We start from the raw sequence: 23,562 nt of genomic DNA, 5'->3' as shown, positions 1-23,562 counted from the left end.
TTCACTGGAATTCAAAACGCCAAAGCGGAGGGAAAATCACAATCCCTAATCCCCCAAATCACTTTGAAGACACACACATAGCTCCGCGCAAACCCAACGGAGATTTTTCGTCGTGAGATCTCTTGCCCGGTGAAGAACTTTTTCATTTCTATTTACCGGGAACTTCAGCCATGGAGGAAACCTTCACTCCAAACCCTAAGCAAAGGCCAACTTCGACGACGGCGACGACTCGGATCCAGGCTCCCACAAGTCCCTTCTTCTTGGGATCCAACAACGACAGGCTTGAACGTGAACAAGCTCGCGCTGCTAGAGTCGCCGCTAGCCGTCGCAGATCTATCGTTTTCGGTCGTGGGCCTCAGCTTGAGAAGGAATCAGATCCGTGCTTTGACAAACAGCAGATTCTCGAATTGTTTCAGAACTGTATCAAATTAGCCAGTGAGAACGTAAGTACCCGAGGCTAAAGGTTTCTTCTCTTCGAATTTGGTCTCTTTTGGGTCATATGCTAAGTAGTCGTTCTGTCTGTATAGTCTCTGTTGGTGGAGGATTGATTCTCATTATGTTATGTGGTTTTTTCTTTTTGTGTGTTAAAACAGAAAATCAATCAGAAGAATACGTGGGAGTTGAATTTGATCGACCATCTTTGTGAGATTATTAAAGTTGAAGAAGATGAGAATAATGCTGAAACTAATTTTCAAAAGGTAAAGCTTTCGGCTTTAGGAGTTCCATTTTCAAAAAAAAAACAAAACAATTTTTTTTAAGAATGTGTATTTGCATGGCAGGCAAGCTGCACTCTTGAAGCTGGAGTTAAGATTTACTCAATGAGGGTTGACTCGGTTCATTCAGAGGCATACAAGGTCTTGGGTGGAATTACTCGAGCTGGCCAAGATGACACCCTTGGTTAGTTCCTTCCATAGCTTACTCAATATGTTTCTTTATTGTTTCACTCCTAATATGAGAATTTGAAAATCACTGAACAAGTGAAGATAGATTATCAAAAGGGGTTTTTGAAGAACTAAGACTATTGGCTATGCAAAATGCATTACTTTCCGATTTTCTTTAGCTCTAGTTTCTAAAGAAGGTACTTACTGCAAGTAAACTTTTAGTCTTAATGTTTTTTTTTTCTGACATTTCTTCATCTAGACAACGAAGATGCTGCTGGTTCTGTAGTAACTGCAACTAACCAAAAGAAACAGGCAGAGAAAAAGGTTAGTTCATACAGATATCTTAGTATTCGATACGGTAGATGATACTACTTACTGATGAGTTCATCATACCTGCAGCTCTCGCCTTTATCAACACTGGAACCATCCTTTGATGCTCTTAACGTGAAGAAGTTCGACGGTAATTTAGTGAACTTACCTCCCTTTGTCCTCCATGAAGAGTAAGTTCCGTCTGATAACGTTTTGTATGTCTTTCAGTGGCATTCGCTGTGGATCCCCTTTATCATCAGACTTCGGCACAGTTTGATGAAGGTGGCGCAAAGGGTCTCCTGCTAAACAATTTAGGAGTTTATGGAGGGTGTCAAGTTCTATTTGATTCACAAGAAATCCCTGGAAAGCTTGTTTCTTCTGCAAATCAGCATGACAAATCAGAAACAATTGATCTATCCTTTGCTAAAGGTCTGGCTTTGTTGGCTGATATGCCTCGCTGTACATGTTTTGTTGCACTAACCTTTCTCTAATGTCGTGGTTAAATTTGTAGAATGTGTGGAGAAAATGGTGCTTAACATGCGGCAAAAGGATGAGATTGTTCCATCTCTTCGGGATATAATCAATCAATTTGATGAAGAAAATCAAAGACCATCTGATACGTTTTCTTGTGGTCAGAAGACCACCGAGTCATTTGATATATCACATGGTAATGAAGCTAGCTATGCCGATGATGATGATGGATACGATAACTTTGGAGATTCTTTTAATTACGAGGGTCAGTCTGGTGCTGCTGAGGAAAACTTTGGCCTCAATGATGCTGAACCAGCATACTCAAATTTTCCCGAGGTTCCTACCATGACTCTTCTTATATTCACTCGTTTTCTTTGCCTTTGGTAACGCAAAAAACTGATGCTAACGTTTTCACATTGCAGGAAGTTGAACCAGCCTCACTGCAAGACCTCGATTCAGATGAAAGATTTGAGAATGTTGACGACTATCTCTTCTTGTCATTGGGAATTACATCTAAACAAAATTCTTGGGCAGGTCCTGATCACTGGAAGTATAAGAAAACAAAAGGTACGCGCTTATATCTCCAGTTTTCAGCTATACGATAAGTCCTCTTGGATATATAGTTTCTCTGAGGGTTTACATTCTCTGGACACTTAAACAGGTCCAGATGTTCCCCCTACTTCCGAAAATGGATCTTCTCCACCAGCGAAGAAAACCAGGAAAAAGAAGCAAGCGGAGCCTGAGCTAGATTTTACAAAAGCTTTGGAGGAAGAAATTCCTGATATATTTGCCCCTCCGAAAAACCCAAAGTCTTTACTTCTCCCAGCAAGTAGAGTTCCTTGTCAAACAAAGCTTCCAGAGGATTGCCATTATCAACCTGAGAATCTAGTGAAGCTATTTCTACTACCGAATGTGATGGTATGGCTTGCTAAACACTGTCCCAATCACTGTTCTCTCGTTTTGTTTATCTCTTGTGTCATATCGACTAATGTTATTCTGAACGGTAACAGTGCATCGGGAGGAGAAGAAGAAAATGCTCAGGTAAACTTCCAGTCTTTTATATAAACATCACTGGTGGTCTCCTTAGCGGTTTATGAGGCACATACCAGCGTCTTTGATGTCTTTACCGATATAAAACTGCCTTTACAAAGAAATTGTTTCAATAATTATCAGCTATTTTTTTTTTTTTTTGAGATTTTGAGAAGAAATCTAGGTTCCAATTGTTTTGTTATGTGCATATTCCAGGTGAAACAAGGCAGCAGTATGATGATGATTATGAACATGGTGAATCTTGGGGAAATGACAATGTCTATGATGATGGTCCGTTTGATAATGGAAATGATCAAAGTGATGCAGAGGATACAACAAATTCACTAATCTCTCAGCCACGCCAGGTACGAGTATCGATCTGCTTATGGTTAATGCGTTACATATATAGATCACTATGGTTAGCAATGAAACATTGTCGTAATTGTCCTGCACAATTCCTTCTTTAGGTCAACAAAATTGAGGTCCAATATGATAAAGCTTCAAAACAAGTTGATGTGCAAGTGCTGAAGGAAACTCTATGGGAGTGTCTTCAGGAATCTCCTCAACCACCAATTCAGGTTAACTAAAATAAACAGAGTTCCTGCTTTCTGTTTATATTATCCTGAAATTACTCTGCTTAGCTCTCTGATGACCTCTGTGAAACACATTTGTAGTTCACACCAGCCATGTTATACTCTTTTTTCTTATAGTTTCATGCCCTAACTGATTCAACAAGCTTGGGTATAACTTTTTCTTCATTGTCTTTTTTGTCCTAATGCAGGACGACGAACACCAACAAGAAGCACCTGAAAGTAGATCTTTCAAAGAGCTATTGGCAAGCTTTCCAGATGATTGCAAAGCGGCTGGGACAACCCAAGACATCTCACCACATCTATGTTTCATCTGCTTGCTGCACTTGGCGAACGAGCACAATCTCAGCCTCGTTGGCTCTCAAGACTTGGGGGATCTAACAATAAACCTTGCATGAAAGAAAAGTGAAGCGAGACCAAAGAAGAAGAGAAGCCAACTGTTTTATGCCGCTAGGCCTACTAAGTTTTATGTTTGTGGTACAATGTACTGACTTGATTTGTAATAAAAATTTGTTCAAAATCCATTAATACATTGTTGTTTTGGTACACTGTTTCATTCAATATCTGTTCCATCAGAAAACTACAAGACAATATTATAAATCAAAATCCATAAAATACATTCTTTCGTGTAATATAAAAACAACTTAAAGAGTGTGCCTCTAAGAAGCCTGGACACTGCTTTTGGATTTAACAGATGACTTGGTGGCTCCTTCTTTCCACCCTTTTTGACGAGCTCTGAGTTCCCAAATAGAAGTCAGCTTCTTCTGCTCCACAAGTGCCTTCTCCGACTTCTCTCTTGCTTCTTCACAAGTCTCCATACCGGAGTTGCACTTATCCGCCTCCTTCTGGAAAGAGGATGTGATCTTCTTGGCCTCTAACAGACCTGTGTCTACTCGTTTGTGTTTCTCCATGGATGCTGCTTCGCGTTGCTTCAGTTCCTCTGTTAATAGCTCAGCGTAGTTCTTCTCTGTGTCTTCGTTCACCTCTGAGTCATGCTTTGCACAATCTGCACGTCAAAGGCCAACGATATTCATAACCGGATCATTTAACTACAAACATAGACAATTATATGGAATCTAATGCTGATGATGAGCACATAAGAGACTCACCTCCAAAAGATCCATTGCTGAGTCCTGCAGAAACAAATAAAAAGGTAAAAAATGATTAAATGTTAGTTATGTACCATTCAATGGAAGGTAGACACGGTAAAAACACAAGTCAATTCTCAAAGACTCAAACTAGGTGAATTAGTTTGTTTAAAGAAGAACAATAACCTTCCAACTTTCAGATCCTAATGATCCAAACTATAGTAGCCTTAGAGATCCTAAACTGATAATTCTTTACTTCATCAAAACAGATAATCTGAGAAACAACACTTAGCAAAAATCTCAAGATACACACAATACTTGTAGATCTACATAATAAATCATTGTAGTATATCTCCATATCCCTAATCAAGCTGAAGCATGAGATCTGGTAGCTAAAAGCCATAAATGAGTAAACTTTACAGCCGATCTAGCAAGATCCAATTAAAAAAAACGAGACTTGAGAGTGTGTGTGTTTTATATAACACCTTTGGGGATGGTGAGAAGAGGCACGGAGGAGCAGTCGCAGACGCAAGGGGAGCAAGAAGAGGCGGAAGCGACAAGTGCCTCGGTGAGGTGCCAGTAGAGAGGCGGGCCGAGTATGTAACCGATCATGCTCAGAGCAAGCAAAGTCAGTCCAACTTTCAAAGCCGCCGTGTGCTTCGCCATACCGGGTAGATCTTGCGAAAAGATTTTGTGTTTCGAGATGGATTCAGCTCTTTCAGTGGAGACAGAACTGGATTGGAGACTCTGATTGTCTATATCGCCCACTCGGGTTCTGTCGGTGGTGTTTATTTACCGGTGAAATGCATTAACGTGTTTTTATATAATATATTATACATATATATTTAAGAAATTGCGTAGGATATACTAGCCCTAAATATTTTTGTCACAAGTGTAACTCCAAAGATCAAAATAACCAAAATGTTTCATGAGGTAAATTTACATTTACACCAATTAAGTTAACTAATCCAGACTTTAGAATTTAGAATTAAAGAGTAGAGTTTTGAGTTTAGAATTTAAAATTGTATAAAATTGAAAATAAATACTAAAAGTTTAAAAATATATTTTTTTAAAAAAATAGTTTCAAAAAAAAGTTTCGAAAAAAAAATTGAAAAAGAAAATCAGTTTTTTTTAATAAAAATCGAATTTGAAAACATATATCGAAACTATAAAAATTTATTTTCTTATTTTATTTTCTAAATAATTTTTATTTATTTATTTATATTTATATATTTAGGGTATATAGGTCTTTTGTCCATTTTAAATAAAACATTTTGATAAGTTTTTTCTTGTGTGCTATTTTTATGATAAAAACATAAAAATAATCTATTTAAGACAGTGTTGTTAAAACCGGACCGACAAGCAAACCGGATTTTTTTTGGATCATGGGTCAATGTGGTTCGACAAGGTTCGATCCGGTTCGATCCGGGTTTGATTAGACTAAACTAAATTTAATGATATTTTGAATATGTATATTTTTACAAAGATAAAGATCATATCAAATAAAATATTTCAATAACCATAATGTTTAGAAATTTTTAAAAAGTAACAAACTAAAAATGTAATAAAAGCAATAGAACGATGTAATAGTCCAAATCTCAAATCAATAGAAAAAACATATTTAAATTTTATTCTCCGGGTCTTTGTCACTCCAAATCTTTCATCACCTTTACAAAAATTATAGACACATTAGTTAAAAATTTATACTAACAAATAAAATTAAAAATTATACCATGATTGAATTCTTCAAATCTAAGTTTTCAATTCTTAAAATCTTCGAAACAAAAACAATACCTTGAGAAGTAGATACCTTGTGAGTTGCAGTCTTGCATAAATGTCAAAGACTCAAGAGAAAAATATGAGATGGCTTCACCTTATTAATCTGAATCCTATTTTTATTTTAAAAAGGAAATTTTAATTGTTTTATTAATAAATTTTTGGTTTAGTACAAGAACCAAGGTTTAGCCGGTTCGTTGGATCGCCGGTTCACGGGTTTTTAACGGTTTGATAGGGATTTTTAACCGGTTCAATTATAGTTGGGTTCTGGCATTAACCCAACCCGCATTTGTGTCCGGTTCATGGTTGAACCTGGTCCGACCGCCGGTTCGGTCCAGATTTAATAACACTGATTTAAGAGAATTGACCTGTATATTTAAAATTTAATTTATATATTTTTAAAATATAATGAATTCAATATCAGACCTAAAATTTTACATCAAAATCCAGATCAGGATATCATGGATATCTATTTTCTTAGTGAACCGAAGTAGATCTCAAATCGGATAACAGAGCTTAGATTATAGTTTTCACCTGTGTTTTGTCATTTTTAATAAAAAAATGAGTAAATAAATAAATCAATTAGAAGGAATCTTAAGAAATCAATTTGTGTCTCTTGCTGTATTTCACATTTGAATTGGCCAAATCCAATCCAAACTCTCTGTTGGTTTTTTGATATATCTAGTGACTCAAGAGAAGTAAGGCTGGGCAAAGACTGAGGAACATGGCCTATGAAAGCCTAGCTTGATAGGTTGAGTGATTTTATTAGATCATCGTAATGGTTCATTTTTATTTATTTTATTTAAAATAAAATAACTTTATAATAGAATCAAATTATTATAATGATATATTATTTTAGAGTGAAAAATAAAACGAAAATAATAAATATATATCTTATTCTATTATATATAATGTGAGAAATAAAGGACCACTAAAAACATATTTATTCTAAACTTTATTTTAAAATGGATAACAAAATTGAAGTTAGAGATACTTTTAGAACCTTTGCTAGTTCCATGTGTAGACTCTCTGCCAAGAGGTGGACAAATGTGTCCGGGACCATTGATTTCCATGGTCTCTTACGTTCAGTTCTCTTTCCTATGATTCCTAGTGTGGCTGAACCAACTATGAAGAACTTAACACCACAAATGCTTATTCCCCTTCCTCAAAAAGGTAACAAAAATACTAAAGAGAACATGAAGCTTTGTGCCTTTGTAACTAAACAACCTATTCCTATTTTGTTCCTGAAGGTAAATATAGTGATTATAATAATCATCATATGAGCAAAGTATAAGTTGCAAATTAAGCAAATCCTTAAAATATAAGGTAGATAGAAAAAGGGTTCAAATGTATCCCAAAATAGAGGTAAACAAAGCCGGAAAAAAAAACTGAAGAACAGATTAAATCAGAACAACAACATAATTGTTTCTTAGTTATTACTTAGCGTCACGCTGTAGTAAAACTGTGTTTTCTGCTCTTCATAGCTTTGCTTTGCATGTTCCGAATTAGCTGCTTACGGTAGTTAACAGCGTCTGGGTCCTCCTGCGTAAAAAAAAAACACACACACAAAAACACTGAATCTTGACTATTACTGCATTAACCAAAGCCATACAGAGCTCAACAAAGAGTTTCAATCATACAGCAAGTACACTGGCGAAGGTCCCATTGAGAAGCATGACAGGAGGGAAACGCCATAGTCCTTCACGAGCCCTGATGCATACGAGAAAAACGAAGTCGTTTGCTTGATCATAAGAACTTGAAATGATCAGAAGGTGTAGGCACAAAACCTGGAGTTCCGGGAGAGCTTGGCGTAGCAACCAGCAATAAGATTGAACAAGCTGGGAGAAGGATTGGTCATGGAAGAAAGATACACAAGCAGCTTTTTTAAGAGACCATCTATGAGGAAAAAACGATCAGCCAAGACGCAGCAGTACTGAAGCCCTTCATCAGTTGAAAGAATCTTGTTCAATATGAACACAGAAACCTGAAAGAAGTATTAGTTCGAAACGCTTTCTTTCTTCTTTTATCTATAGTTTAAGAATCAGTATAACGTAAACTTACTGTCTTTGACTCTGTAGAGCCAATCTCGATAGCTTTGGTGCAATGACGTAAAGCACCGTTGTCCATAAGGAAACGAACAGCAGCTACGTCTATAGGCTGTAAGAGACGTGAGATGTTCAAAGTAATTTAAGATTTTTTTTTTGTGACATGTTTTGAAAGAGGAAGAGAGGATATGCTATAGAATGTGTTTGGTACCGCCTTCAACATATGAGCAAGGACACCCAATGCACCAAGCCTTAGGCATTCGAGAGGCTTATCAGCGAGATCAATGTCCATCAAAGGAAATAAATAGTGTGGCATCTCAGCTACAACAACCAACATAATATGGAATTTCAGATACGATTTAACATGATATAAGATGATGTAAGGTACAACTGGACTGCACTTTTGATGGTATACAATTTTTATGAATGCTTGATCCCTTTACATTTTTATAATGTTTGCTAGTTAATATAAAAATTGAAAAAGTTTCATAGCATTTCACATCATTCCAAATTAGAAACAAAACATTATAAAAAATATTTTATAAGTGAAATATTAATTTTATTCCATTAAATTCCATTAAAAATTATTCATTTTATCCTATCTATTTCTTTTACTAATTAACAGTTACACTCGTAGCAAACGCAAAGAGAAAATGGTATGTAATAGGAGAAAGACAAACCCTTAAGAAAGTAGCCTCTTGTCTCCGGGTAATGAGCTATGCACTACAATAGGCAAAAAATGATAATATTATAGAGCCAATTATAAGCTGTTATCAAAGATGTGGTTCTTAAATGAAGAAAGAAGAAAAGTGTGAGCCAAACAAAACCTGGAACAAAAGCAGAATGTTGTAAGCTCGAGGTGGCTTCCCGTCCTGAGAGTGTACTGGAGTTAAGATGTGTGGGTAGATTTTCACGATCTCCTACAGAGATTGAATCAAACTCAAAGTGAGTATCACAAAGATTACTTAAGTAAGATCTGCAAACATATCGGTATTAGTCAACTACAAAACCAAAGTACTTGGTACTGAACCTGCAACATCGTGGTCACTGTACAAGGAGATTTCCATAACAGCAGCGGCAAGATCTCATAAGTATTCCTATGCTGCAACGGGTGAAAAAAGAGACAGTGGTAGTATATGAGCATCTTTATTGGTACACCATATTTTGTTTATACTACATTTTATGATAGTATAATTAAAATTTAAATATAAAAACGAATAAATCATTGATATAATGGCAAGTATCAGATGAAATTTTCTAAGTACGTGTCAATATTTTTAACATGTATCCTCTCTTTTTTTCTTATTTGAGAAATATAATTGGTATTAAAATATTAAAGGTGTGATTGATAGAAATATAGTAATTACAAGTACTAAAAATGGCAAAGTGGGTGAAATGATCAATAAAAGAAAAAAGTGCATTTCAGTTTATTCTATTGGAAAGTGTAGGGTTGTGACGGATACTAATATCCAAGATATTTGGAATATCTGGATTTGGAACCGTTGGATCCGTAAATTTAATATATAGATCTATTTTCGTGGTTTTCGAATATCCGTCTAGATATTGTACTAATCGCATATATCTAGATCTATAATTCGTAAAGAAATTAAAATAATAATAAATATTTTTAAAAATGCTAAAATTCTAAAAAATGCGTAAATTATATATATATATATATACAATATTTATAATTATACATGTATATAATATTTTAAAATAAAATAAAATATTATAAAACTAATTTTATGTATAACTATTAATATATCAAATATAGTTATTAATAAAACTAAAATTTTAATATATAAAAAAAAGATCTGAATATCGAGACCTGGAATTCAAGATATTTGAATTCGAATTTGGTTTTGATGGATTGAAAAATTTACTATCCGGATCCGGATTCAGATATTTCAGAGGATCAGATTATTATTTTTTAACACATATAAACTTTACTCTAAAACCTTTAAAAGACAAAAACATTTACTCTACACCAAATCAACTATTTCCATTTTAATTGGGTCGCTACCATAAATTGGTAAAACCAATATTTGTATTTATTCTACACAAATTATTCTAAAAGAGACTTTCAGTAACAACCTAAAAACACTCACAATAGAGGTTTCTCATAAAAAAATTCAATCTTCAAATAATAAAAAGAAATGTAAAAGTAGGAAAGAAGGAGACTGGAAATGAGAATTTCTTTTTGATAACTCTACAAAAAAATTATTTGAAACTCATAAGCCACATTATACATTTATATTAATTTATTTTAAAAATAAAAATAATCTGTTTATTTTATTTTTTTGACGAAAATCTGTAAAATTAAACTATATTAAAATACTATTTTTTTTCTTTGAGAAACTCATTTGGGTTTCTGTTTATTTTACTATTATGGATGCTCTAAACTATGCTTGATAAAATTCAAATATGCTTTAATTTTTTTACTTGTAGAATCTGAGTGATAACATTTTTTAATGCTCTAAGCGTTTAATATTCCAAAACATTATCAATATTCATCACCTAATAATATATACGTTTGTGACATTTCACAATTATATCTTAAAGTTGTAAACCTGCAGAAAATGCCGAACAAAATGGAGTTTGACAACTCAATGTTCCTTACATGTCAAGCAACCAAGATTACTACAAAAAACGTCACATGTTGAGGTGAAAGTAAGATTTTGAAACTGCATTGGTAACAAAGTTTCAATCATTTTCTTATGGGATCACAAAGGAAAAAGGATAACGTTGGGATAAAATGGTTAATCTATGCAGCAAGAAACAAAGGAAATCTCAAGATCTTCCGCAATCAGAAAAGAGTCCTTTGCTGAACACTAATCAGTCCATCAAAAAAAAAAACAGGAAGCATGCTCAACCAACGTAATTAGATAGAGAACAAACATATATACAGTGCCGTGCGAAGGCATGTAGAAACCTAAGGCAGAGTCTAAAATTGGGTCCTTTTTAGTGTAGATCAATAAAACACATAATATTGTTAATATAGTTTATAATCATACAAAACATTAATAAACAGTCAAACATGTTCAAAAACTAACAAAAGAGAAAAAAATACCAATAGATAATAAAAAGATTGATAGTTCCAATAAACAAAAACGATACAGGAAACAACACCACATTTACTTACCGAAACATTTCGTTTTCTATATAAGTTTTTGTTCAACAAATTTACAAAAGAACACATAAGAGATTCGAACTTGTTCAACATCATTGGAAGTTGGAAGACTTTTAACTCTAAAACTATATTATGTACTATGTTTTGGTGATTTATGGGGCCCTAAAAACTTATATATTTTTAGGGCCCTATGACAAATGCCTTTTTTGAAACATATTAGGCACGACTCTGCATATATACACAATTATAAACTAAAATCATCTAAACAAAGTAGAGAGTAAGAGGTGGAAGAGTTTTTTTTCTTTTTTTTTGCACTTACAGAGACGAGGTTTTGGAGCGCGAAATCAGAGATAAATGGAATCTCATTGTGAAGATCATTGATCCACTGGATAATTGTGCCCATGTCCGGTAAAGGTACGATAGTGGTGGTTGGAGCAAAGGCAGAACCGGAGGGCCAAGTCAACTTGTGTCTACTGTAATCCTCATACAGAGAATCTGGTAGATTTGCCATTTTTCGACAGTGATTGGCCGAAAGAATGTTCTCTCTGGCCGACTTTTTTATGTTTTAATTCAGGTCTGAATATTGTTGTAGTTGATGAGTGTAAGAATTTATATAGAGACTAAGCGGTAAGCATGGTTTCAAAATTATACTCCCTCTGTTTTTAAATAATACATGTTTTGAGATTTTCACACTTTTTAATAAAACATATTAAAATTTACTTATTAGTGTATAGTTTTTTGTTATTTTATATTTCCTATATTTCGAAACCAATAAAATTTCAAGAAATACAATTAATGTTTTTGAGATTCACAATTATTCATAATTAGTTGACAAAAATTACATTGAAAATATGAAAAATACATCTTTTTAAAACAAAAAAAATTCCTAAAACATACATCTTTAAAAAACAGAGGGAGTAATTGACAAGCACACCCTTCACTAAACTTTTGTCGTTAAATCATAAAATGTGTAACTAAATAATAAATGCAAAAGGTAAATAATAATAATACATCCAAAGAAAGTTATTACATGGAAAAAATTGGAAATATATCAATTACTTTTTTGGTTGGATATAAATTACTTTTTGCTTTCTTTTTTATGACTAAACTTTAATATGCATTCTGACCAGGAAAATACTTAATTTGGGAAAATTCCATTAAAATGTTCTAACTGAATTTTGTTATGCTTTTAATACTCAAAATTTTTTGCTACCCAGTTTAATACTCAAAATAATTAATTTTCTCATTTTAATATACTTACTTTCAAAATTGTGCTCATTTTAAAAACCAAAATATACTCATTTAATAATAGTTTTCAAATAAAACTTAAAAATTTCTAAAATTAAAAAACAACAAATTTTATTTTAACCTTTAAGAATAAAAGTAACTAAATTTTGGATATTATTAATTTTTCTATTATTAGTTTTATTTTTAATTTTATGGCTTAACTTAAATTTCTAGTTTTCATCTTTCATTTTATATAAAATATTATATATTATATTAATTTCTCTATTATAGAATTACTATAAAATATAATAAATTATAGAGGAGAAAATAGTGTTCCTTTGAAAATGTCGGTAGTCCAAGTCACATTCACAAAGTTGAGAAATCCAATTCACAAAGCGTTGCTAAGGATGGAACCAAGAAAATAATTTCTTGATGGATTTGACCCAAGAAAAAGAACTTCTTGATGGATAGGAGCACTCGTGTTACGGTGCTCATATTTGTAAAATCACCTTAGGCCCATATTCATGGAAATTGTTACGGTGGCGTTTCAGTCCTTTTTTGGGGTGACTATGAAAACATCGTTTCGTAGCAAAACAAAAGTAGTTTTATTTGACAAATGATAGGAGCACTCGTGTCATCATTTTCATCTTCCATATTCTTATCTTCTTCACTCGGCAAGTCTTCTTCTGCGCTCTCTAGATCCTCGGTTCCTGCGTTTTCTCGCTTATCAGTCCGATCAATGGCCGGTTCCGCTTTCAAGAAAATACAAATCCAGAGAGATGACACTGTAAGAGCATGATTAACGCGGTAGCTTAGGGAGACGCTTAATGATTTTGTGATTTAAAAAAAAAAGAAAATAATGCCATAAGCTAAGCCACGCTGCTTAATTAAGCGCACCAAAACGCGTTGCTTCGTGGACACGTGTCAAATAATGCAAAGCTTTGTCTCTTTCTCTTCCTCGACATCTCCGGTTCTTTCTTTCTCTCCCTCAACGATTCTGTGTTTCTCTCAACCTCTCCACTTCACTACGCATCAAAACAACTCCCCTACAAAAACCCTAACCCCTCTCTCTCATCTCTCCTCCTCTTCTTCGCCGAGCAGAGCAGCAGCAGCAGCCATGGATGCCAAAGAAGCCTCCACCACCGATCTGAAGTGCCCGAGAGAAGAGGACGATAACGCCGCCGCCGCTTCCATGGAGACAGAGAACGGAGATCAGACAAAGGAGCTTGCTTGTTTCTCCTCTGTGATTCCCGGATGGTTCTCTGAGATGAGTCCCATTGTGGCCAGGTCCATTCCTCCTCTCCTTGTTTGATCTTTAAAAAAAGAGATTCTTTTTTGATTAAAAGCTGAGATTTTTTTTTTATATCTGATGATTGCAGGAGAGGCAAACGCTTTGAAGGTTGAGAAGGTTTTGTTTCAAGAAGATGATCACTCATCTTCGTCCATTCATCCAACTCACGGAGAGAGACGAGTGTGATTATCAGGAGATGATCACTCATCTTCCTTTGTGCTCTATCCCTAACCCAAAAAGGTACACTGTCACACGTTCTTACCATTTATGGATCAATAGATATGAAGGTTTCAATTTGTCAATGTCTCTGTCTCTTGTGTGGTCTCAAATGAATTGATTGTTGTTCTTGTCTGAGTTGAATAGATAGATTAGCTTCTCGTCTCAATTGATTCCTTGATCTATTACTCTTTTTTTTTTCCTGTGTATTTGTCTGTTGAGTTCCATGGATCAAGGACGCTGAGGAAGGATCGTGAAAGGAGAGGATGACATTTACTGGATGGCATTTACTAGAGCAATATAGGTAAATGTCTTCATTGATGTTTGTAACTAATAGAAGTGATGTTAATACTTTAGTTAGTTGGCATTGATGTTAATACTAGCATTTACTAGAGCAATACTAGTTAATACTTTTGTTAGTTGGCATTGATGTTTGTAACTAATAGAAGTGATGTTGAATTGATAAAAAGATTGCGCGTGGTTGAGTTAGGTAGTTTAATGAGTTGCTTTGTTTTTGAAAATGAATTGAACCCGTGTTATAAGTAGAATTGATTGTCTCTTTAATGTGTTGAAGAGAATTGAATTGTGGATAATAAATGACTTGCTTTATGTTTGATTATGGTTGTGAAAGGTTTATTAATAGAATGGAGCATACGTGTGGTGTTGGAGCATGCGTGTGGTGTTGGAGCATCCATTTTCTGTTGTGTTTTGTTAGTTTCTATCACGGATTGTACTTGTTTCCTTTTATCTTGTTTGCTTGTATCACGGATTGTAGAGTGCTTATGCTTCTGTCAATGTTCTTGTTTGTTTGTGTCACAGACATGTATTATGACTCTTGTATGAATCTTGTTTGCTTGTGTCACAGATATGTACTTGTTTCATTCTCTCTTATATGCTTCTCTCTTTATAAATACATCGTGCTTCTCATTTAATCTCAAACCAACATATTCTCTCGTCTCATCTCTTATCTCAAAACACCAACCTTTGTTCTTTACTCATTTAATCTCAAGTTTTCTTTTTAATCTCATTTACTCATAACTCGTCTTCTCTCTTTAATCACCATATATATGGCTTCTTCATCTCAAAACACTTTAGATGATGCATTTGATGAAAAGTTTGATCAAAAATTTGATCAAGCCTTTGATCGAGTCCTTGAGAATTTAACCATCCGTGCTGATCAAGAAGAACGAAAGAAGAAAAGGAAAAAACGAGCTTATATCGAAAGAAATCGGGAGGAAGGAAATGTACGTTTATGGAATGATTATTTCAGTGAAACTCCAACGTATTCTGATAATCAGTTCCGACGACGTTTTAGAATGAACATGCCATTATTCACGCACATTGTGAATCGACTTGCCAACGAAGTTGACTTCTTTCGTCAAAAGATAGATGGTCTCGGAAGGTCTGGTCTCTCAACACTCCAAAAGTGTACAGCAGCCATTCGTTTATTGGCATATGGTAGTGCGGCTGATACGGTCGACGAATACCTTCGGCTCGCTGAAACTACAAGTCGGTCATGTTTGGAGAATTTTGTGGAAGGAATAATTCAATTGTTCGGCGATGAGTACTTAAGAAGACCAACACCGGCTGATCTTCAACGTCTACTTTATATTGGAGAGATACGTGGATTTCCCGGGATGATAGGAAGCATCGACTGTATGCATTGGAAGTGGAAGAATTGTCCCACCACTTGGAAAGGGCAATATTCTCGAGGTTCGAGTAAACCAACTATCGTTTTAGAGGCGGTTGCTTCATATGATCTCTGGATATGGCATGCATTTTTTGGGCCTCCAGGTACCTTAAATGATATAAATGTTCTTGATCGTTCACCTGTTTTTGATGACATAATTAACGGTCAAGCTCCGCAAGTCACTTACTCCGTCAATGGAAGAGAGTATCATTTGGCTTATTATCTCACCGATGGTATTTATCCGAAATGGGCAACTTTTATCCAATCTATTCCACTACCACAAAGTCCGCAAGCAGTTTTATTTGCTAAACGTCAAGAAGCTGTCCGAAAAGATGTCGAGCGTGCTTTTGGAGTCTTGCAAGCTCGCTTTGCTATTGTTAAAAATCCAGCACTTTTTTGGGATAAAGTCAAAGTTGGAAAGATTATGAGAGCATGTATCATACTCCATAATATGATAGTAGAAAATGAACGGGATAATATGATAGTAGTAGACGAACAAGATGTATACACTCATTATGATGTTTCAGGGTTCCAACAAGGAGAAGACACTGGAAGTTCAGATATCGATCTCACGTTTTCTACAGATACCCCTTCAAGGATCACTGATATGATGCGTATGGAAACTACAATTCGTGATGGACAAATGCATCAACAACTGAAAGCTGATTTGGTAGAAAATATATGGCGTAGATTTGGACATGATGGAGACAACAACTGATCTCGGGACAAGATTTCAAATTATTCTCGTTTATTTATTAATGTTTGTTTTTATGTTTTTATTTAAATCTATGTTTTAAATGTTATCTTTTAATATGTTTTATATAATAAATAAATAAATTTTATCTTAAATAAATCAATGTTTAATTTTTTTTTTAAGAACTCATAAATAAGATACTTGCATTGGAGGTTATTAATTAGGTGTTGCTTAAGCAAATTGCTTAACACACATTTATTGTTAAAAAAATGATTAAGCACCCCATTAGGGGTGCTATGGTTAATGATGCTCTAAGCTTCTCTTTCCCTGTCTCTGCATGAGTTCCTCACCTAATTTGCTCCTTATGTGGTGTTGTCAGGGCAGTACGAAGGAGTTTGGAGGCTTGAGGCAAATAATATAGTTTTATCTAGGCTTAAAATTTAAATTTTTTATTTATAAAATAAAATATATAATTTATCATTATAAAAAATAAATATATACTAAAAATAAAATAAGATAAATATAAAATAGTAACTATTATTATTTATATTTATCTACAAACATGACAAATAAAACTATGTATCTGTTTCCAAATTTATATCGCTAATTCACAAATATAAATAGACAAAATTAGTTGTAAATATATTTTATAAAACATATATGAAAAAGATAACAAAAATGTAAATACATAAACTTAGTATATAAATGAGTTTATAATAAATAAGACAAAAAAATAAATAGATTGTCTTAAAGACTTTTTTTTACAAACTACTATGTCATATAAAATTTAACTAAATTATAAAATTAAATGTAATTTATTTAACTAATAAACTAAGTAATATAACTAATTTAACTAATTAAAGTAAACAATAAGAAAATGAGGGGCCCTAAATTTAACAATTTTAGAAAGGGCCTAGGGTAATTGCCTCTTTTTATATACCTAAAGCACGGCTCTGGGTGTTGTGTTTGTGTTTCTTATGAACATAAAAAGTCATAATTCAAAGTTTTGACATCACTTATTTAATTAATGCAAATGTTCAATATTATTACAGCAATTATTAATAAAAGTGATATCAATTATTTGCATCATCATTTTACTTTCAATCATTATTTCAATGATACAAAAATATTTTACATCATTTACAACTAATACAAATATAATATAAAAGAATAAATGATGTAAACTAACCTTTTTTGTAGTGTTCTTTCCTCAACGAAACTTATACAACGTTCATCTCTTTCTTTGTGTGATATATTGGTTTAGACGTTCGATGCGTATGTGGTTGGTAAAGATGATGCGCCCGGGATTGTTGTGATTCAAGAATGGTGGGGTATTGAAGTTGAGATAAAGAACCACGCTATTAAAATCTCACAGCTTGACCCTGGTTTCAAAGCCCTTATACCTGAGTGAGTGTCTCTTTGCAATGGCTTTTCAAAAGTATGGCCCATTTGAGTATATGCTCACAACGTTTTTTTCGCGGTGTAGCTTGTATCGAGGAAAGGTTGGTCTTGATGCGGCAGAGGCAAAGCATTTAATGGATGGCCTTGACTGGCCAGGTGCCGTCAAAGATATCAGCGCTTCTGTTAACTGGCTTAAATCTAATGGATCCAAAAAGGTGCCGCAAGTTTACTTTAGTATTCATAAATTATATCAAAGGATTATAAAAATTCTAAAATGTGGTGATAGGTTGGTGTGACTGGAATGTGTATGGGAGGTGCACTTGATTCCAGAGGTTGATGCTGTTGTTGGATTCTATGGAACTCCTTCCTCTGAGCTTGCGGATCCAGCACATGCCAAGGCTCCTGTTCAGGCCCATTTTGGAGAGCTTGACCATATTGTTGGTTTCTCTGATGTCACGGTATATATAACCATTACATCACATCTCAAAAAGAATACATGAGGTCCCATCATGAATTGAATGTAATGATTTTTACAACCTTTTGCAGGCAGCGAAGAATCTCGAAGAGAAGCTGAAAGCATCGGGAGTAGCACACGAGGTTCACATTTACTCGGGGAACGGGCACGCGTTCTTGAACAGGAGCCCGGAAGGAGTGAGCAGAAGGAAGAGTTTGGGAGATTCTGATGATGACGAAGCTGCGGTGGAGCTTGCTTGGTCTCGTTTCAACTCTTGGATGAAACGTTACTTGGTTTGAAGCTTTCCTTTCTCAGATAGTGTTCATGCAAGTCAGGAAACATTGTGTGATGATCAATGTAGTCTTGAATAAGGACATTGCTCTTAGGACTTTCATCTGAATCATGTAATGTGGTTTGTTTGTTTGCTTGCTTGTGGGGTTTGTGTGTATATGTAATAAGTTGGAAGCTTCTTTCATAAACTCGAACTGAAATCGATGTGTACGTGAAATTAAGCTTATTTACTATAAAGTCTGTTACTTGTTTATATGTTACTCAATTATGAATCTTAATTTGATCAAGGGAATATGCCATTTACTTATAGGACAATTTGTACTACTCTTATGATATTAACAGGGAATGCGAAAATGATAGGATAACAGATTGCATTCCTTTCTTTATTTGATGTTTAATTATAAATACAATTAAAAATTGTACGGAATATATTTGAATATACACTGAAGAATTTATAAATTAAATTTGCACGTGTTTCAGCATGGATTTGTGAATTGCTTTTGTCGGCGAATGTGAAATAAGAGTTTAAATATATGAATAGAGGATGGACACGCCTTATGATATTAGTTGAGGAGAGATATGCTATTGTTAAGAGAAACATCTATGCAAGATGCAGCACTGTCAACATGCCTAAACACCACATGCTGCTTCAATCAAACGAGATCAACTGTATCCAACCTTTAATCAAATTATGATAAATATTTTTGTTATTTTGGAGAATTTATTTTCTTTACGAAATTTTGCAATTATTTATCAGTTCCATTTTGCAGTTCTGAAATTCTACCATTCAAAAAAGCATAAAATAAACTAAAATTATAGAGAAACTTTAGAGTATAACCATGGAAAGTTTCCATGATAACGACTTTGATCTTGTTCTGATTTTCTTACTGAAGTGTAGTGTCGTGTCGGATAACGACTTTAAGCGGTATACACTCCCAAGCTTTGTTCACATTTTCTCACCGTATAAGAATACGTCATGACCGTCTGCACAAATATCTTTTCTTTTGTATTACATGCCGACGAATGGTACATTTAATGTCAAAGCAACCGACAAAATCGTGATAAGCAAAACTAGTATTTTTAGTAGAAACCCATAAAACGTGCATGACTAAAGGAACCCACGCAATCTACGGTCAACAGCAAGAGAGCCACCAAAAAGGCCAGTGAAGAAAACATACACAATGGCAAAAAAGAGAGAGAATATATGCTGAAAATTTGACTAATAGATTCATCGATCAAGCACAGATTACAACTATGGAGAGCCGTACTCACCCTTGTAAAAAGGAAAGTTTCTATGGTATCGGCATTGGTAATTTTCCAGAAAAAAAAATCTTTCAAAAAATGATAATAAAAAATATGAGAAAAGAATAAAAAATTGATTTTTTGCAAAAACCTTATTTAAAAAACTCAAAAAAGTTAAAAGACTCTCAAACCACTTGTTCTCTTCTTATTGATATTTTCATTTTTAAATTTTTATAAATTAAATTATTCTAAAATGTTTTTTTGGGTAAAATGTTAATATCTTAATGTTAAGATATCCACTTAAATAAACTCACCAAATGCTTTAAAACCTAACTTTTAACCTAAGTCTAATGTTTCACTCATGTACATGATAAATTATTCATGAGATTATTACTTATGAGTAAACTTATTTATATATGGATTTGATTGTTCATATATATTTTCTTATATTTTAGCTTTTCTTATAAAAATATTCAAAGTATCTACCATTTTGTTGTTATAAACACAGCTAAAACAAAGTTCATGAAGAGATCATTATAAAAGGGTTAAAAACTAAAAACCAAACCTGTTAAAAATGTAGAAATTTCCCCTGTCAAATTCGCGAAACAAGGAAAACAAGGTTAATCGCCATAGAAGTCCACGACCATCAAACCTATTAGAAAAGGTAGCGTGCATTGGATGCTTCTCCTGATAAAGTTTCCTAGTAGTAATATTCATGTTACTTCTACTAAAAACAAGAACTTCAAGAATTGTTTTTTTTTTTGTAGGGACATTATATTTTATTTTACTTTGTTGATTAATCTATGTCAAGAAAATCAAAACGATATCTACACTGACACCAAGAGAGTACCATATTGTGTTAATATTGATTTTTCTAATCATTGGAGATGATTGTTTTGTCTTTTCATTGGCTGGATGTCTTATTCTGCGGATAAATAAATAAACTAAAAGGCTTTCTGAATAAAAAGTATTCTCACGGGTTTTGAGTACCGTCGATGACTAGTGTGTAATGTAAGCAAATTGTTTGCAGTTAATCAAATATTACTTTTGAACATAAAAGCTTACCAGATTGAAATACATTGAAATATATGGACCATATGAAACTGATTCACAATCCCAATTTTCTAATCCAAAAAGCAAACATATTTGTCTGTTTTTTTTTCTAGAAAAGAGAGAAGGGAATATTAGTTCCTTATGTCTTACTCTTGATATCTAGAGTTTATATTTTGAAGCAACGAAAGAGGTCTATTTTGCGTTTCTCACGCATTATAGATTTGTCTTTAGTTTGTTAATATTTTTTTTTGTGGCTATGACAAATTTTTAAAAAATATCTTGCTTGATGAATTATACCAACAGATTACAGAACTAATCAAATACTAAATATATTTTAATCATTTATATCGCATGTTTATAATTGCATAAATAAAAAACTTGTTTAACTTTGAAAAATCAAAATCTTATAGTCTGGACGTATGGTTATTGGTGTTAAACCACCAGATATTGTAGGCATATAAGTGCTTCCTTTTATTTTCTATAATAACTTTTTAGTTTTTTCTTTTGTTCCTTTCCATCTTTTTGGTATTAGTTTTCTAGTGAGATACTATTAACATCGAGTAGGTTGTTGCTTGAAGTAGGCGTTCTTGTCCTTCCACATTCCTCCTTGTTTTCATGCTATGTGTTACATACACGCCGTAGTTTTACACATTTCCGTATTTATATGGATTTTGTCTATATATTCTACGAACATACTGGAAAAACTTACCAAACAATTATACTTATTATTCGGAAAATAAATATATAAGTGCGATGAGTCATGTTAAGCAGTTAAGGAGTAGACTACATTTTCGCCGAAATATATGTAATTTTACACAATGACGTTTATTTTTTCAGTAGAAAGTTTTGACATATACCAAGCGGACAATTTATATTTCAGATTGTGGCATAGGGATAATGTATCAGTTTTTCTGTTCTATACCTTTTATTTAGAGTATCTCCAAAAGACACTCTATAACTTCAAACATGAAGTTTTTTGCTCTAAAAAAAACTTCAAAATTTCAAATTTAAAGTTTTTGGTAATGAAACTTCAAATATAGAGTGTCACTACTCAAAACTTCAAATTTAAAGTTTTTGCTCAAATTTGAAGTTTCATATTTTTATTTGCATTTTAGTCATTACAATTAAATATTATATTTATGATTCTTAAATATTTTGTCAATTAAAACTTTTTAATCCTTAAAAAATTTATAACTCATAAATATTTCAAATTTTCCTTTACAATTTAAATTTCACACATAGAATTAAATATAAACTTTAAAATAAAGACTTATAACTTTTAAAACTAGATTTACAAAACAACAATATTACAAAAAAACTTAACAAATGCACTTATTAATCATATATAAAAATATTACAGAAAATAGTTTTTAGGATAATGTGATATTTTACTTGTAATTTGATATTTAATTGTGTATTCTATGTAAAATTTTATATAGTGTAACATTTTATGAATTAATATTTCTATAGTATTTTTATATAAGTGATATTTATTTTTAAAGCTGTATGAATTTAAATAAAGTATGATAAATATAAGGACTTTATTATAAAATATAAATACTTATGAAGTTAAATTTGAAGTTTTGATTTTTGGAGAATACTACCAAAATATTTTTGTGTAGACGAAGATAGAACATTACGGAAATAATTTTATGAAATAATATGGTATTTTTCTTGTATTTTAATATTTAACCATGTATTTATATTTATAATTTTATATATTTAATGTAATATTTTATTAATTAATATTAATTTAATATTTTTAAATTTTATATATGTACAAGATTTTTAAAAACTTTATGGATTTATATTAATTATAATAAATGTAGGGATCATAGTGCAAAATACAAAGAATTTTGAAGTTTTTCTTTTGGAGAAAAACACCTAAAAACTTCAAATTTAGAGTTTTGCAAATTCTAAAATAGAGTGTCTTTTTGGAGATGCTCTTATAAGTGTTTTGCACACTATTTGGCGTAAAACTAACTTCTTATAAGATGAAGTATTTTTTTATACAAAAATTCCAGAGATAAAATCGGTTGCTAAATCTTTTTTTTCTTGCAATTACTGAGATTCGAACTAGACACTTCTACTTTTAGAGCAAAAAACTTTACCAGTAGAGATATCAATTCGAGTATATACTGTGAAGTTTTTAATACCACCCAACCCGCTCTAGTGTTTTGCACCATTTTGACATTCCAAATTTCAGATAGAAATTGTATGATATTACATATTAAAATTTAAATTAAGTCACTACAGTTATAAAAGTAAAAATAAAAGCAAAATATTATTCGTAAACTGATAATGAAATAGCTATTTTGGAGCAGAAATAACGAAAGAAAGGTAAAGTAAAGAAAAATCATCATTAGCCTAATTAGTCGTGGTTCTATATGTGAACTTGACATTAATTTGAATGTAAGTTAGAACCATAAAACAGACCTAATCATAATTAAAATTGATTATTTATTTCTTAAACCTCAACCGATAATGGTAGTTAAACCCACCGCTCACTGTCGTTTATTTTCTTTCGAAGGGGAAAACGATTTATTAAGGAAGCTTCTTCATCTGTTTAATTGTTATATGTATTCTTGTCAGTTGTCAGAATATTTTTTTTAAACGAACGGCTATTATATATAAATAAAAAGTTGACTAAAAGAAAGAAAACATATATATAGTTTAACATTAGT

The 23,562-nt window shown here is 32.8% G+C and overlaps 4 protein-coding genes and 1 pseudogene across 4 annotated transcripts; 3 read left to right on the top strand and 2 right to left on the bottom strand.

Annotated features, from left to right (window-relative positions):
- Positions 1–38: 38 nt before the first annotated feature.
- On the top strand, positions 39–3,804 carry LOC108812840 (condensin complex subunit 2). The gene is made up of 13 exons (XM_018585214.2): positions 39–443; positions 594–698; positions 780–897; positions 1,141–1,205; positions 1,281–1,341; positions 1,419–1,619; positions 1,702–1,997; positions 2,084–2,228; positions 2,323–2,579; positions 2,672–2,702; positions 2,907–3,055; positions 3,158–3,268; positions 3,472–3,804. Exons 1-13 carry the CDS (start codon positions 171–173, stop codon positions 3,676–3,678), a joined length of 2,019 nt encoding a protein of 672 aa, XP_018440716.2. The 5' UTR covers positions 39–170; the 3' UTR covers positions 3,679–3,804.
- On the bottom strand, positions 3,777–5,181 carry LOC108812841 (uncharacterized). The gene is made up of 3 exons (XM_018585215.2): positions 4,854–5,181; positions 4,390–4,413; positions 3,777–4,286 (listed from the first exon to the last, which is right to left on the bottom strand). Exons 1-3 carry the CDS (start codon positions 5,032–5,034, stop codon positions 3,940–3,942), a joined length of 552 nt encoding a protein of 183 aa, XP_018440717.2. The 5' UTR covers positions 5,035–5,181; the 3' UTR covers positions 3,777–3,939.
- Positions 5,182–7,590: 2,409 nt separating this feature from the next.
- Positions 7,591–11,848, bottom strand: LOC108808715 (uncharacterized). The gene is made up of 9 exons (XM_056987419.1): positions 11,639–11,848; positions 9,220–9,291; positions 9,017–9,109; positions 8,870–8,912; positions 8,401–8,510; positions 8,206–8,301; positions 7,932–8,128; positions 7,785–7,854; positions 7,591–7,686 (listed from the first exon to the last, which is right to left on the bottom strand). The coding sequence occupies exons 1-9, from the start codon at positions 11,828–11,830 to the stop codon at positions 7,591–7,593; spliced, it is 969 nt and encodes a 322-aa protein (XP_056843399.1). The 5' UTR covers positions 11,831–11,848.
- A 1,296-nt stretch (positions 11,849–13,144) lies between these two features.
- Positions 13,145–18,836, top strand: LOC108811286 (uncharacterized). Its single transcript, XM_056989882.1, is given in 7 exon segments — positions 13,145–13,333; positions 16,822–16,845; positions 17,702–17,844; positions 17,924–18,053; positions 18,125–18,156; positions 18,158–18,296; positions 18,385–18,836. Coding segments are annotated over 7 exon segments (846 nt in total). The 5' UTR covers positions 13,145–13,162; the 3' UTR covers positions 18,592–18,836.
- LOC130497039 (spermidine synthase 1-like) lies at positions 13,340–14,942 on the top strand (annotated as a pseudogene).
- Positions 18,837–23,562: the final 4,726 nt, after the last annotated feature.

Source organism: Raphanus sativus, chromosome 6, assembly GCF_000801105.2.
Source record: "Raphanus sativus cultivar WK10039 chromosome 6, ASM80110v3, whole genome shotgun sequence".
Taxonomy (NCBI): domain Eukaryota; kingdom Viridiplantae; phylum Streptophyta; class Magnoliopsida; order Brassicales; family Brassicaceae; genus Raphanus; species Raphanus sativus.
This window is presented reverse-complemented; position numbering and strand designations above follow the sequence as displayed.